The sequence below is a fragment of the Pieris rapae genome, chromosome 21, assembly GCF_905147795.1.
Source record: "Pieris rapae chromosome 21, ilPieRapa1.1, whole genome shotgun sequence".
Lineage (NCBI taxonomy): Eukaryota > Metazoa > Arthropoda > Insecta > Lepidoptera > Pieridae > Pieris > Pieris rapae.
Window position 1 is genome coordinate 5,309,297 of NC_059529.1, and position 17,723 is coordinate 5,327,019.

The 17,723-nt window shown below is 32.2% G+C and overlaps 1 protein-coding gene across 3 annotated transcripts in view; it reads left to right on the plus strand.

Annotated features, from left to right (window-relative positions):
* Positions 1-17,723, plus strand: part of LOC111003498 (histone-lysine N-methyltransferase PRDM16) — a 114,696-nt gene that overhangs the window by 45,248 nt on the left and 51,725 nt on the right. For 2 of the 3 annotated variants that reach the window (XM_045632876.1, XM_045632877.1), the window contains exon 2: positions 722-766. In XM_045632876.1, coding sequence (XP_045488832.1) covers positions 722-766 — 45 coding nt within the window. Of the gene's footprint in view, positions 1-721; positions 767-2,630; positions 2,671-17,723 lie in introns of those variants that run through there. The other variant, XM_045632878.1, reaches the window with a different exon arrangement.

A 17,723-nucleotide genomic window follows, 5' to 3' on the forward strand; every position in this document is an offset into this window, starting at 1 on the left:
ATCTGATGACGTGGGATAAGTGATACCTTGATGATCTTATTTTCCATAATAAATGTATTTTTTTTATTACGCACACTGTAAATTAAAGATTAAGATTATTGCAATTATTTAATAGGCACTCGCCTGTAATCAAACCATATTTGAGCTCAAACTTTATACAAATAGTATTTATAACCAAGACGTTTCCGCCGCGTATGACATGAAATTACCGTTCACCCTAATCCAAAACTGGTTTATCATAGAGCGGCACGCGCAAGACAAATGCGTAGTTACAGATAAGAACACGCGCCAAAAATGAGTGCCGTAATGAATGAGGTTCAAATACAATGCAGACATCTTGTATTACAGCGTTTTGTATAAAGAGGAAGTAGGAAGGCAGCTGGCCCGCGTCTTTTTCTTCGTTTTCGTAATGATGGTTTGTAGTGCATTGCTTTTGTTTGTGACTCCTGTCGCGTGCCTTGACTATTTGATAAGTGGGCGGCAAAGGTGTTCGAGCTAAGCTGTATAGTCAAGATGTTTTGATAGATTATTAGGGCAAATGCGACTTGGCTAACGGTCGACGGCTGATATAAATCATATTGGTAATGAGAATAAAAAAGTAGGATTGCCGTGGTTTCTTTCTGGAAGATGTTATTGTCTAACATCAGTCCTGGCTTTGGTTACCTTTTATTGATTTTTAAAATAACTGTTTTATTTAAAACAAAATGGTCTTTAATTACAGGCAAAGGCGAAGATGGCGAAGCAAACGCTGTTGAAAATGAAGCTGGTATGTATAAAATCAATAGTTTTTTTGTATTTCTAGCTATAGTTTTTTCCGATACCTAATTAAATTTAAATAGTTATATTAAAAAACTCAAGGATTTCTGTTTGTTACATTTATTATCATTTCAGCTTTAAATCTAATAAGGCCTCCGATAAATAATAAAATTAATCAAAAAGATTTTATTAGTAAATACTATAACCGTCGTATATGAAATTGATTTAAAAACACCAAAATAATATTTATTTATTCACACTGTTTAATTGTACTGTTACGAAACACGAGTTCTAAATATAAAATTACTAGAATATACAACTTGAACATAGTTATCGATTTTCATGCCACCTAGACCTTCTGTTAATTTTGTGTCACGGTGCGCGCGCGTCGTAAAATTTCACTCTCATCAATTATTAATAACGCGCCGAAAGATGTATAACTTCAAAAATATATATTGGACAGGCCTGAGGTCCACTTAAATTATTCTGCACGCTCGTCTTTTCAGCCAGTACACGTCAAATGCTGCAATAAATTTCAGTACGCCCGATTCTCTCTGCATCCATTCGTACCAGTACCTGCCTACCCACTAGAAAGCCACCCTATTTCGCTGACCCCAGTTCGTTTGCTCCAGTAGCCTGATTCTTCGGAAAATCTGTCCAAACATTTGAACAAATAAGGTTGACCTGCCAGTCACTGGGAATAATTGTATAGTAAGCAGCTTGCTGTGCACACGACGTCTTTTTGGGTGTAATGCCGGTTTCCGCACGATCATTCGCCAAGGGGCTTAGTCGAAATGACTTAACAGAATTGTCATGTATACTTGATCCTTTGGCGTTGCGTGGAGATGTGGGGTCACTCTGCATCTTCTACCGCATTTAACATGGAGAGTGTTCAGAGGAGTTGTTCGGATAGTTTTTGCCGGGCACCATCACTTTGAGGAACCAACTGTCCACTGAAATATTTCCGAACCAATTCGACTTAGGGTCCTTCAAGAAAAGAGCGTACCAATTCTTTAAAGGCCGGCAACGCACTCACAAGCCCTCTGGCAGTGTCCATGGGCGGCGGTATCACTTAACATCAGGTGAGCCTCCTGCCCGTTTGTAGTTTGCAGTTTGCATTTGTTCTATAAAAAAAAATAAAAAAATGACAGTTCGTGTCGACAAATTTAGTTTTGTCTTTCTCCATACACTATTCTTTTCTATATACAGTTTTATTACATTACAACATCACCATAATTATAAGATACTAGCGGATCCGACAGACGTTGTCCTGTCTACACGTCTTTAATTTCAAAATTTCAATTTTTAATAAGCCATTTTGATGAAAATTATTATTCAAATGTTATGACAATATCTATCGATCCAGCACATGGTCACACACGATATAACACAATGATAACAAAACTTTTTTTAAATTTCGGGACAGACTAAAATTAAAATTCGAATATTATTTAAAATTTGACACTCCGATGGTAGCGCCGTCTGTCGGATCCAATGTAAAACATTCCAAAATCAACAACAACTAATAAATTGAAAATAAATTAAAAAAACATTGTCCAGCGGACAAAATTGTGAATCTAAACCATTCCCAGATCCCCTTGAACACACACAAAAAATTTCGTCTAAATCGGTCCAGTCGTTTAGGAGGAGTTCAGTCACATACACACGCACACAAGAAATATATATATATTAAGATATTTATAAGTACATGTGTTGTTTAATCACAATGATAACGCTTTTTGTGTTTCTTATATCTATTTGAAGGATAAACCTCAGGTATACGCCGAAATTATCCTTATGTCTTATCTTTTATCTCATATATCTATATATTATCTTATTGATAGTGGATTCACCTGTGATATTTTAGTTACAATTATAATTTTAAAGTGCGTGTTGTGTTTTTGAATCATAAAGGTATGTTTAGACTAATTTTAAACTAAGTTTTAAAAACATAAAGGTTAGGCTACAGTAGCTGTTAAGTTATATAATTATAAAACACACAGCGCACGCTTATAACAACTATCATACACACTCTCATATACAGACGCACACACAAATACTCATAAATTCCTCAACCTTATACGGCTTTTGTTCCATTAGATGCAACACTAAAACTACTTTTTCTTAAAAAAAATGTGTGTGTGTGTGTTATGTACACGCGTTAGAAGCTTTTGATTTGATTTGAACCAATAAAAATCATTGTTAGCATTTTATTGGAAAAACATGTTTAATTGATTTCTACTTCCGTACAAATAAAAATGAAGCTATAAGTGCTAAGTGGTCCTAAATATCTGAATTATTTGTCATATTTACAGAAGTAAATTTTAATAAAATTATATGTCATATTTATAAAATAAATATCGTACTCAATCATCAAGTACTCTTAAGGCACCTGCTTATTGCGATGGTAATACACTGTGTGCTACAGCTGTGACCTTTCCAGTACTTCTAGGCGCCTGCCTAACTAGAGTTACCACTAAGTTGTAACAAAATCTCAAAAGTTATGGAGAGAGGAGAAAAGGTTGCCAAACTCCAAAAACGTAGGTACATTGTTTCCTTCCATTATTTGTTTTCGTTTCTTAAAGTACGGCAAATGGAAAAAAAATATTTGGTAAAATTGAGGAGTTTATGTATCCATTTTGAGATCGATACACGATTTAAATAACTTCATTGTTTGAATTTTGCACGATATATTTTATTGCGAGCCAAGTAATCCATTTCAGAATCAAAAATTAACAAAATTACATTAATTTGATGTGTTACATAACTAATTATTATAACAAGCCGGATTTTAATCTTCCTTAGAATGCGTGAATATATTTTGTTTTCGATCAGCTATGTTTGCAAAGCATACTTAACGTAATGAATCTCTCTCTCTCTCTGACTATCATTTTGATAAACCGAAGATTATCATGTACCATTTAGATGTTACACTTTAGACACCGACTCAAATATCACTATGACAATGTCAATTTGTTTTAATATCACTGATAATGTAGATAGTACAAATAGATTTTAAATAAAATCACAAATATTGATATGTTATCATTTAGTAAAAATCGTTTAGGAAAAACCCATGAAGTCAGGAATATGTGATTCTAGCAGGTATCGCTTGCCTTCATCATTAAAAATACAAAAATCAATAAATCTACCAATATCCAAGTAAGGAGTCTTCACTACATTATACTAGTTTTCTACCCGAGTAAATAATTAGTACTAGTTCTTTAGATAAGTAATTATTAATCTGTCATTAGATAAAATAGACGACTCTGGGATGAAAAAAGCTTGGATGATCAACACAGATGACAATCAAAATAGGGAATAAAAAGACATACGTGACAAATAAATATGACAACTAGTTTTATCAGACAACTTATCAAAGTGGCGAAGGATAAGATTTTCCTTAAAACAATTAAAATTACGATAATTATATTTATTGAAGTTATACTTCTTTAGGCGCGTTATAAAAATTGATGAGAGTGAAATTTTACGATGCGCGCACACCGTGACATAAAATTAACAGAATGAAGTTGCCCACTAAATGGAACCTTTGTTAGTGGCGCATGTTGGCACGCACGCCGTCTCTGTTCACTGTGTATTACATTTAAAGCATTTTTTAATAAACAGTTTTAATTTTTTGAAGTTATATTATACTTTTTTTGACACGATGGAGAAAAATGATGAGAGTGAATTTTACGATGCGCGCGCACATCGAAACCTCAATTCTACATCGTAGAGTTAGGTATAGGTGGAATGAAAATCGATAACTATGTTCAAGTTGTATATTCTAGTAATTTAATATTTAGAACTCGTGTTTTACCAGTTAACAGTGCAATTAAACAGTGTGAATAAATAAATATTATTTTGGTGTTTATAAATCAATTTCATATACGACGGTGATAGTTTATTTAAATAAAATCTTTTTGTTTAATTTTATTATTTATCCTTAATCACTACTGCATTTTAGTTATTTTCGATACGCCAAAGAAGTATAACTTCTATCGCGGGTACATAAATACACACACTCTTTTTTTTAAACGGTTTCAATTTTATTGATAAAGCAATTATTATCATGAAAACAAGGTCGGATTAGTTTTAAAAAGTCACGCCCCGTGAGTATACCCAGACGTAGGCTCTCTCAAAGGCGTTAATTTTATAGTATTAAATTCATTAGCATCATATTATATTGAAATTCATATTCTCTATAATTTAAAGCATTTTCCTGACATAGAAATTTACCCTTAGACCTCTGCTTAACCATTTTCTTTCCTTTTTTCACCATAACACATTTCCAAGTAAATATACACAGGTAACTCTTGCCATGAGCAATGTTAGCCTAGTGGCTTCAGCGTGCGACTCCCATAGCTGAGGTCGTAGCTTCGATCCTGGGCTTTGCACCTTTCTTTCTATGTGCGCATTTAACATTTGCTCAAACGGTGAAGGAAAATATGGTGAGAAAACCGACATGATGACCCAAAAAGTCAACGACGTGTGTCAGGCACTGGAGGCTGATCACCTACATGCCTATTAGATTTAAAAATGATCATGAAACAGATTCAGAAATCTGAGGCCAGGACCTAAAAAGGTTGTAGCGCCACTGATTTATTTTATTTTAACTCTTGCCATACTTGCTGGAAGCTACTCGGTACTCGAAAAATAATAAAAAGGATTTATTTACATAATCTTCGATAATAAATGTATATAATATAGTATAGTGTACGATATATCTTATTTCCGGTGAACTTCTATTACATTTAGATAAAAGATAAATAGCTGGTATTATTTTGCGATTAATTTATACGATAAAAAGCCAGATACAATAGTTTTATCTATCTTATCTAACAAATATTATAAAGATTACACATTTTTGTTTTTGTATGTAATGTTTTCATACAAACACTACTAGATCGATTTTAAAAATTATTTTACTATTAGAAAGCTGCATCATCGCTCACTAACATATGCCAATGGAAATCCAATAATATTGCATACTAAGGTGTGAAAGATCCTTGGTGGTATTCAGAAAAAATCTGTCTGTTTGATGATAGAACAAAAATCTTGTATTATAGAACGATTCAATATCTATAAAAATAATGTTTTACCCATGGGCTATTGTTTGTTGGCCTATCCTAAGTCTGAACTTCAAAGCATGAAATTATTTTTCTGCCACAAAATACAAATAGGTAGGTACGTTTAAAGTTTTGTATAGGAAAGTTCACTGAAGCTCTACAAATAAAGCTCTTCTCTAATATTATTGAACCAGGTTCTGTGAATGACTTTTTATTTTTGTTTTTATTTTTAATAATTTATATAATAATAATAACAATTAAGCCTTTATAGTGGTATTTACATATTAGGTACATAAAAGTGTGAAATACTAAAAAAGTAATCACAAAAAATAAAAAAAAATAATGCTAATAATTAATAGGCAAGCCGGTTGATTTTATTATACAGCTTGTCATTTGACATAGGCCTCATCTAAGGAGATCCATTCTTCTCTGTTTCGGTCTTTACGTATATAATTAAATATATAATTTATACTATTCAATTTCATAATTCCGGGACTGATTAAATATATTCTTTCACAACCTACTTGAAATCAAATACGTATTAGATATACATATACGTAAATTCGTTGTAAAGCAAAATCTGTATAGTGATTAGATAATTAATATTAAAGTGTGTATCAAATAATCTGAAATTAAAAACTAATAAATCTTTTATTATTACAATATTGTATACCATAGTCCGACTTTTCACGGCGACATTGCTAATATTACATGATTCAAATATGTACTTATCGTTATGGCAGACGTAGGCACTCTCTTTAGTACCTTTCTTTTATTTTACTTGTTGAATGAAGTTTATATTACCTATTATTAAAATCAAGAACTGTGTGTTGATAGTGCAACCCTTAACCTTGAGATCGCATGTTCGAGTCTCGGCTGGGACTAGACTTTTCTATTTTTTTCCGCACTTAACACTCGTGGAGATAAGTGAGGAATCTGACATGTTCTATAAAAGTCGACGGCGTGTGTCTGACAAACACTATGTACAGTAATTACGAAAAATAAAGAAATGTATGGTCTTCGCAGAGTTGCAACGCCACTGGTTTAATAGCAATCATTTGATACAGAAAATTATCATTCATATTAATTACATAACCTCTGGAGGCAAATGTCTACATGCAGAAGTTAACTAGACATCAAATCAGGTGCTAAGTTGATCCGTGCATGTAATTTATTTATTTATTCTGTAGTAATCCTATAGATAACATAAATTATATATAATAACAAATAGATATACTAAAATATACATTTTACTACAAAAGCGTTCAAAAATTTACAAAAGGAAACAAACAAACAAAAATTATCCAAGTGGTAACTAGACTGTGTTCGTTCTCGTGTTTGTTCTCTAATTAATTTGATATATTTGTTTTAAATATTGTTTGATGATTTGCTTTTTTAAAAGAGTACCGAGAGTTTTTTTACGCCGGCTTTTTCTCTCGGCCTACACCCTCTGTCTTCTTTGCCGATGAGTAGGGATGCCTACAGGTTCGAATTGATTGACGTGGAATAAGTGATACCTAGATGATCTTATGTTACAAAATAAACGTATTTTATTTTATTTTTGTGTGATGGTAAAAGTGAGTATGTGGAGTGAGTGTGACTTCGCCAAACAGGTGCCAAGTTGATTTGTACGTGTAGCACACATAACTCTGTCTCTTTCTAAATCGTCATATAAAAGTTGCGGTCGGTGAGGTCGTCAATTCTCTTCCCGGTCTTTACCATGTGTCATTAATGTTGGTCGTAAAACGGCTCGGGTCGCGGCAACCGGAATGCAGTGTAGGGCACGCGTTGACGATAAAACTGTCTTATACAGGGCGGACTTGATCTTAGGCAGGAAAAATATGGATATGAGGCCTTACAAACAGGATTGTAAGGCTGCCACCGCACTTTAAACCTTTCGTCCTTAGCAGGCGTGCAGTACAGTTACAATATATGAATCATATGATTAATGATTTTATTTATTAACGAAGTCATTAGAAAGGGATTCTTATATTAACGCAATAGATAAGCCAAATTTAGTGTTAAAAACTGTTACGTGTGTTAATTACATTTTATATAAAATCATATGATTTAAATTTTCGAAGCACTTCATATTTGCGTCATGCATTCCCTGCCTTATCTTTTATACATTATAACTTGTTAAGGCATTAATAATAATATGTACATAATTTATTTAAAATTCGTTACATTGAAATTAAAACAAAGAAACAAATTATTAAGTATGCGACGGGCGGCCTTATCGCTAACAAGCGATCTATTCCAGGCAACTCAATTAAGAAGAAAAAACTAAAATATAAAATAAGTGTAATATTTTATAAACTGTATAAAGTGTCTATTGTGGTTAAATTTTTTAAGCTCTTTTGAGATAAAAGGAAATTTTTATTGACGTTATTAATAATAACAATAATAAAGACTTTATTAATAAATGTTTGTGCAAACCTTTCTTTTACATAATTCGTCACGGCGACTAATTAAAATGAAGACCCCGAGACGTAATAAATTGTACTCTGACAGCCGTATTAAATATTTTTTAATAAAAATATATAATATATAAAAAATATCAATGTTAGCTAGTATTATATCTGATATTATGTAACATAAGTTAAAAGATATTGCCACATAGATATGAACTCGATGCCAATAATTATTTTGCATTTACGGACGTTTAATGTATTAATTTGTAAATTAGGTTTAATTTAAAGTTCGTAATTATCAATGCTGTGGAAAGACACAAAGTAAACTCAAACTCAAAATATATTTATTCATATAGGTAAGCAAGAACACTTATGAACGTCAAAAAAATTAAATTAATTGTAGATTTACAACTCGCAAGTCAAGGGGGTAGAGCGGCAAGAAGAACTGGCAACTTTCCGCCACTCTTTTCAATCGCCAAATTTTTAATTCAAATTGTTTGAACTATACCAAATCAATCCCAAGGATTAGGATCATTTAAGTATTCGTCATATTTATAAAAAGCTTTATTGATTAATTTACTTTTAACGAGGGCTTTGAATGTAACAAACGACCAATAATTATACGACTTGTGTCAGGCAGAGAGTTTTTTTTAAAGAACGGGGGGCAAACGGGCAGGAGGCTCACCTGAGAGCTCATTATAGAGTTATGCATAGTTTACATAACTCTATAAGGTTTACGTTTGGGCTATTTCCAAGAATACGATTGCAAATGTAAAATAAAAAAATACTTATAAATCGATTGCTTCCCAGCAGTTTAGCGAGAGACGACTTTTCTAAATGCCCAATGGCTTTTACATAGTTAATTTTTATAAGATCAGTTAAATTGCGTATATAAAGGGTGGCGCGTGCAACAGTTTTACATGAGGACCAGCGCCAATTAGAAGCAATACCCAAACCGTTTCTGAAGCACCATCATTATCTCGGCAGTTGCGTGGCAAGCTAACTCTTCCGCCCCAACAATTAGGCAGAAAATCCAATAAAAAATTCACGGCTTTTCGGAGACAAGTGGAGTGAGCAATCCTGGAGTATGGGGTTGGGACATAGTTAAAGCGTTTAGGTCGAGTGTCGTTGAGGGAACAGCCTTTTGTAGATTTTTCTATCGTTTTTGAGGCAGAGCCATTTTATCAATTCGAGGGGAGTTTGACAAACCGCGAGGGAAGGTTTTCTGTCACATTACATCGTACGTTTGAGAGTTATATACAACAGACATACCTATTAATATATCTACATAGCACGTTAATCTATGTATACATACTTGTACTGTAAATGAGTTTGTTTTTTCAAGCTAATTATATTGTTACATAGTTGTTTAGGTTATGTTTATTAGCGGGGTGTTTGCCGTTAATATGATAAATATTTTCAGAAATTTAACTGAACCATAAAATACTTACTAGAACAGTGTTGGCATCAGCGTGCGATGCTCACCCCTGAGGCCTTAGGTAGGTTCGATTCCCGGCTGTGCACCAATAGACTCTATTTCGATGTGCGTATATAACATTCGCTCGAACGTTGAAGGAAAACATTGTATGGAAACCGGCTTGCCTTAAATTCAAAAAGTCAACCTTACTATGTATCGCCACTGAATTTTGTACTGTATTTAAATTACTTACAATATCTGGTGTATATGATTTTTGTAGGAGATTGCTAATGAAGCGATACTGACAAATGTGCTGAAGGGAACCAAAAGATTAAGTTTCAATACTAAAGCATAATTCTACTTTGTAATATTGGCAAATGTACTGTTGACATTTATCAGTTCGTTAAAGCCTTGAGATCAGCGGGGTTCAAAGACTCTAGAATGAAATCTCTGTTGGCAATTACAGTCGTGAGATATACATATAGACGGAAAACAAAAGACTATAAAATATGAAATCTGTCATAAAACTAAGTTAAAATAAGCACAAGCATCCGTACTAAAGCAATAAAGCCTGATTGCAGTGAGGCATTCCACCTTTGATTGGATACCTATTTCTGCTTTATACGATTCCCATGTATCCGCGTAGCAATACGTACAACACCTATAGGTGAAATTTTTTTTCAATCTGATAAATTATATTTAAAGAAGTTGATAATAGGTCTGTAGATATATTACTCGTGTATAATTTTTTTATTAGTCTAATATATACAATTCTCATGTCGCGGTGTTTTGTTAAACTCCTCCGAAACGGCTTGACCGATTCTTATGAAATTTTGTGTGCATATTGGGTATGTCCGAGAATCGGACTACATCTATTTTTCATCACCCTAAATGTTAAGGGTAGTCCACCCCTAAATTTTTTTTAAATGAAATATTTGAATTGTTAAATTTTTGAGACAGCATTATTATTAAATTAAATTCATAGAACAACTTAAAAAGATTTCGTTATGAAAAACCGAACAGTCTCTGGTCTTACGAAAACCAGTAAAGAGGAAGTAAGCTGACCTTGGAAAAGCTATACCACAGTACAATTTATTTTAAATTGTTTATAAAAGAGTCAAAAAAAAATTATAACCTTACATTATAATCTAAAATTTCTGTGAAGCAATAATTTGTTGTCATCAAATCTGAGACTGTTAGGATACATGCTACTAAGGTCAATTAGAATCAGCCACTGAAATTATTATAATGATATTGTCTATAAAATAAATAAACGATCAAGACGGTATTGTTATTTTTAAAATTAGAATGTTAAACATGTTTAACCAAAGACAAATCCAAAATGGCGGCGAATATTATTTCACAACGTTAACATATATATAAAATACCAGCGTATTTGGATCGTATTAAGCCAATTATCATTAAAACGCAAAAACGTATAAACTCACGCATGGCCGGTAATTATTAAAGACTCTTCACGAGGGAAATGCTTGTTTAAATAATATTTCAATTTCATCAGTTCTTCCCATACTCAAATAATGGCCGACTCTCATATTAAACTGTGACCATTGTTTTCAGCTTTTGTTCGTGCCCTTTGTTCGGTCCCGACGAGAAAAAGATAATTCTACATTTTTCAATGCAAAATGCAATATTAAGTGCTTTTGTTTAAATTGAGAGCATCTTAATTTGGTTGTATATGCAGGTTCGAATTTAGCGTTAGTATACCGATTTCAACACTTTTTTTATTGTTAATTTGTTTCGTTATATTAAAATTCGTACTATTGATATAGTCAACGATGGAGTACATATTATATACGAAAATCGATAACAAATATTAATCTCACACTCAATCACACTTTCACATACACACAGCGAGGGTATGTATGTGTGAGTGTATATGGATATTCTTAATACTCCTTTTAATCATAAGCTACGATAGCTAAAGCAAAGCTTTAAATAGAGGCAGCGCGTTTTATACGTTTTTTGCATAGTTGGTGTGAGGATCATGAAACAAAACAGAATATTACAAATATAAATCACATTTTCAATAAAAAGTCGTGTTTATAAAAAATAATAATTAAATATTTTATTTCACGTAATGATCATATATATACAATTTCGAGGTGTTGTATATGTTAGCATCTAGTCAAGGTATGGGAAATTAATTCGGTAGCAATATTTTGTTGCGCGCGGGAGGAATGTTCGGCGCTGCCAATTGTTACATACCATTGCAATACAAAGTTAGCGGTATATATACAGACTCATAACCCATATACACAACATATATAATATTGGAATATATTTACAGATATATAATATAACATTGGAATATATTTTAGGTTAATACACATCTTACAAATTGCTTTTTTTTCCTATCAATAGCAATAAAGTACATTGCAACAACGAACTTCTCAAGGCATTTTTTGCCGCGCACCACCACTTTGTGGAACCAGCTGCCTACTGAAGTATTTAGTATGTAGTACTATACAAGTTTTATTAAATTTTGGTATCTATCATTAATTGTGATTCTTGATTCTTATTAGCTTTTAGCCTTTTGCCCGTTTGCCCCCCAACACAAACGCAATTCATAAAATGCATGGATAACAGAAGAAACAAATGAAAAACGTGTTGACATATTGTCTATCACGTCTAAAAGGACAAAAGAGAACTTGATTAGTTAAATTCCCATACTTCATGGATTCATAAACATGTTAGTAAAAGTTATCGTATAGAGCTAAGCTGTTTGCGGTAATATGATTGTGTACTTACGCCGCGTGTCTAGGTCCGCTTGTTGTCAAAAGCCGCGGGCTATGTAAAATTAATTTCAACTGGATTTATGTACTTTACGAACACTGGTAGAGGCTTGTATATGAGTTGTACATGATGTTAAATGGTAGAAGTTAAAGGAATAAATCTTGTATCGGTAGAGATTTGATGATTTTAGTTTGCGCAAGGAGTGAATAAGTTTTAGCACTTAGCTGGCTTGCACCATTGGTTTATGAAATTTGAAAGGAATTCACACAGCCGGTATACGAAGCCGGGACCCTAGGTTTAACCACTAAACTAACACTTCTACTAACTACATGTGTAGTGGAGGAATAATATAATGATTGATAACATCCTTATCATTTGAGTTTTTTAATAGCAAACGGCCAGGAGGCTCACCTCATGTTAAGTGATACCAATGGACACAATCAATGCCAGAGGGCTTGCGAGTGCGTTGCCGGCCTTTTAAGAATTGGTACGCTCTTTTATTTAAGGACCCTATTTCGAATTGGTTAGGAAATACTTCATTGAAAAAGTTTTGATAATATTATTTTACATTTAAGAAAATAAGCATGTGTGTTTATATTTTTATTGAATTTTTCTCACCTACTTAAGATAACATAGTTATATTATTTAGTATAATGAGAAATCGAACTTTCAATAGTATTTTTTTACTAAGTAGCAATCATAGCTTGCTTAAACTCTTTTGGCTCAAGATTTGTAGAGCCTGAACATATCTAACTAAAAGAATTTAAAAATTTATTCAAAAAGATACAGAAAATGTCCAAATTTGTATTTACGGAATATTTAATTACTTTTTGCTAGAAAGTTCAGTAGCGACCATATGCTGGCCATCCGTAAAACCACAGTTACAATATCTGGGGGATATTAACTCTCGTTGATATAATATTATCTACTTTCTAGTAATTTTGATTATGTTAAATTGTATTATAATATAGAATGTATAAACAGTGGCAATGATACAATTGTTTTCTGGAGTTTAACCCTGAAGCTTCAAGATAAAATTAACAAATATGCAAAATCCACTTTCTATTGGAACTACCCGCCTTTTTGATATTCACCATGTACGCTCGCTTATACTAAAATTCTGTGGGTTAATAGTACACGATTGACCAATATTAAATAATTGGTTATAATCATGTATAAACGCACTAAGGAGTGTTGGCGTAGTGGCTTCAGCGTGCGAATCCAATTCCTGTAGTCGTAGGTTCAATCCTCGTCCGTGCACCAATGTACTTTCTGTCTATGTGCTCATTTAGTATTCATTCGAACGGCGAAATATCATGAGGAAACCGGCTTGTCATTGACACAAAATGTCGACGTGTTAGGCACTGGAGGCTGATCACCTAATTGCTTAGATTAGATTGACAAATTTGAGGAAAAAGAAAGCGAGGTGGCCCTCTTGCACGCTTGACGAGCTAAAGGAAGTTGGTGGAGAGGATTGGGAGAAAAATGCTCAAAACAGGGACAGATGGAGCATGAGGTTTAATTATTATTATTATTTAGGTTTAAGCGCCACTGATTTTTTATTTTTATTATCCGACTTATTATTATTACGAAACCTGCCTAAGGAAGGTCAAAAATCACCCTGAAAGCCTTAGATAAATAAGATACCTACGCATATTCCATATCAAATTGCAAGAGGACGTATAATTTATTAGCTTTCTAAAAACAATCATCACATTTTATAATATGGTTATTGTTTAAGTCCAGTTTACTGCAATCATAAGTCCTGTCCTTAAAAGAACGTTCATTAAAATTCGGGCAACGAACTTTTGAGCTTTTTGGCAGTATCGCTGAAGTATTATATATGCATTATAGAAGTTTAATTAGTATGTTTGTATTTTTTTTAATGTGTCTTAAAATCTTTGTATCCACCTGCCGAGCCGTCATAGGTAATTTTGTGCGTGCTGCGAACGCGAACTACATTTGTACGGTATTATTTTTAAAAAATAAATTCCCAAAATCTGTACTTTAATAACCAATAAACACTTTTTTGATACACGACTTAATTATGTTTTTAATCGGTCAACTAAACGAAATCTTTCTTTTGAGACGCCTTGTATATGAGGTAAAACCACCTAACAACAAACTATGTCTAAAAATCTTTTCATACGTTAAATCTTAAGAATCTGCTACGCACGGCTACAAGTCAGACACCTACAAGCACACATTGATCCCTCCGCTTTTAAGAGGAGTGGAGAGCGGTGTAGCGATAGGCTTCACTGCTCACCCTGACTGCGACAGTAAAAAATATGAGCCCCCCGCCATCTTGAAAAACTTTCTCACTTGTGGTCACAGATCGATGCTACGTAGTTCGTAGTGGCTTTGAGTCACCTTGTTGTGATATTTTGTTCCTACTATCAAACCGTTTAGTATCGGTTATGAAATGTCTTAACCCGCTAATGACAGTTATAAATATTAATAATAAATCCTTTTATAATGGTGGAAATATGCTTTATTTATTATTACGTAACAGGTTTTTTTATTATTATTTGTTTTATTCTCAGTTGTTTTTTACGAGTTGTGAGGCTTATGAGCTAAACAAAATTGATACGCAACAGGGTAAAGATACTAGGGAGAAGTGGCTTTTTGAAATCGTCTTCGTTTCTTGCATCTTAGTAGTTTATTACATAGATGAAAGTTTTTAGTTCTAAAATTGATTCAATGTAAGTTTTATCTAACCGTTGTAAGTTTTCAGATTAAGTATATTAGATTTATATAATATGTATCATATTTTTTAAGTTCAAACGAATTCTTTTAAAACTCAAAATTTAAGAAGAACAGACCCGGCATGTAGAAATAAACAAAGGAGTGATATATATTGTGTCATAGATAGAAAGATGAGTCATAAACAAAAGATACAAAACAAAACGCAGCCTGTCCATCCTATACATTAAATCTTGTTAGAATATCATATTTTTCTGGTACCACACCTCACTTTGTAGTAACTTAACGAAGCAACACATACCACACATTTATATATAGATAGATTTATACATATATAAACAAAGAGAAAACTATATATTGCATCACAGAGATATGAGTAATGAACAAAAGTAAATTTCTTTTATTTTTGTCTATTGATGTACTTATGTTTTCTGTTTCATATATCTTGCTGATCAATGTAATCTGTTTTGGCTTTGTTTGTATATTTTCTGAGTGTTTTGTATAATGTTTGCTAGCTGTGAGATTACTAATAAATGAGTAGTAGACTACTAGGTATAGCACATTAACCAAGTAAGCCATGAAATAATGTTATTTCTGCAGTTCAAAATTAAATATATGAGAATCGTTACAACTATGGAGTTGCCCCTAAATATGCTTGATTTTCTAATAACCATTAACACTGTTTTGCACATAGCAAAGATCGTTATGGCTGCCCCTTTGACTTTTGTCATTCAAATGATAAACACTAAAAGGATTTCTAAGGAGTTATTCACATCACTACCTTTATAGATACGCCCTGTGGCTACATTCTAAGAAATGATGAGGGATTTTAAACTCTAAGTACGTTGGAATAAAGGCGTTTAAACTATAATGTGGTAATGACGTTACTCTGGACGCCTATGGATCACAGCGTGTGTCGAGTATGCGAAAGTTTTTATCTTCGTTCGTGTGAGTTACATGAAGAAATTTTGAATGTTCTAGATCGAAATCGAAAGATTTAGATATATAATTCAATATTCAGCCAAAAATATAGTTGATTTAAAAGCATAGAAGCTAAGAAAAGCGGGAAGACAATTACGTAAACATAACATAGTACAGAACTAAGAAATAATATTAATTAATAATTCTCATATAATAACTAACCTTAAAATGTGATAACTAAAATATATTGTTAAAAGATAGTTCATGGGGAATACTTGCAACCTTAATTACTAATTTGAATTAATTAATGTATATATATATTTTTAAAATTTTTTTGTCCTTCAGTTTAATATGTGTATGTGTTGATATTTTTCATTTCATTATTGTATCATATTCTTGCAAATAAATATATTATTATTATTAGTGTAAAATGCTGTGTACAGATATAATTGGATATCAGATTTTCAAATGTTGTTTAGTGCGTAATAACTGTAATGTATGTAATCAATCTGTTTTCTGTTTTTGTACCTAAAAATAAAAATAAATAAATGGAGTCCCTTTAGGCAAGGTTCCGAAGATACCGGCAGCTAGCCCTTTGAATAGCTAGACTAATTTTTATTTTTTGTCCTAGTTAATAAATAGGTATTAGAGGTAATAAATAGGCATTTTTTTCAGTGTATTACATAATTTTATAATTTTTTAAAGTAGGTTAGTGTTTTTTGTGGTTAAGTCAGATTAATGATAAAAAAATATACCTTATCTCATTATTTTAAAAACCATTGTTTTAATTCATTTCTATTAGGCTAAAGAGTATGGGCACATTATTGCATGTCGAGATTGTTGTTATACTAATTCAATTTAATTAAAATAGACAATTCACACAAGCCATGATAATTTAAAATCTCAGCATTTAGTGCTACAGTGGCCGCCTGTTATTGCCCATGCCAAGTGATAGTTATAAAGAGATAGATCGTTATAAAAGTAGTTCGTAACAATATCTACAATTACTCAGCTAACCGATTCAAATAAGGTTACAGCGTGAATCGCGCAGATGTCAGTGACACAATTTTTTACCCTTTTTTTTGTAAAAAAAGCGTTTTTTTGTGCCGTTCTAATTTCGCACGGTTAGTTATGACAATCAATGTCACGTCAGATTGAATACAAGTAATTTCGGTTGGCAAAGGGTTATCTTCGTGCTATCTTTAAAGGGTTGATCCCTTGACCTCTGGTAAAGGTTAATTTTTTCTTAAATCTGTGAATCTTCGGGTTAATCAGTGCCTATTGTTGTATTTTATCTCACACCTTGAATTAAATTGATACGAGGAATAGTTGAAATAAAATAATTTATATTTTAAAATGAAGGTACTCACAGTATTTTTTTTAAATTTTTTATTAAGTAATTGTTATATTGAATTAAAAAATTGTCATATTATCAATAGAAAACACTAATTATACAATATAAACATAAAAAATTAAACATTTTGATAATACCCTCTTAATTTTTTTTATAAAAAAACAAAAGTTTGAAGTGATTAGAAAACTAACTTATATGTAAATTAGATTATAATATATGTAAATACTAATAATCATATTTATTTAAAGGTCCAATATAAAATTTTAATACTGTACAGTTTTCCCGCCTTTTCTGGATTAATTTTAGTAAAAAAGAATGCACTCAAAACTAAACAT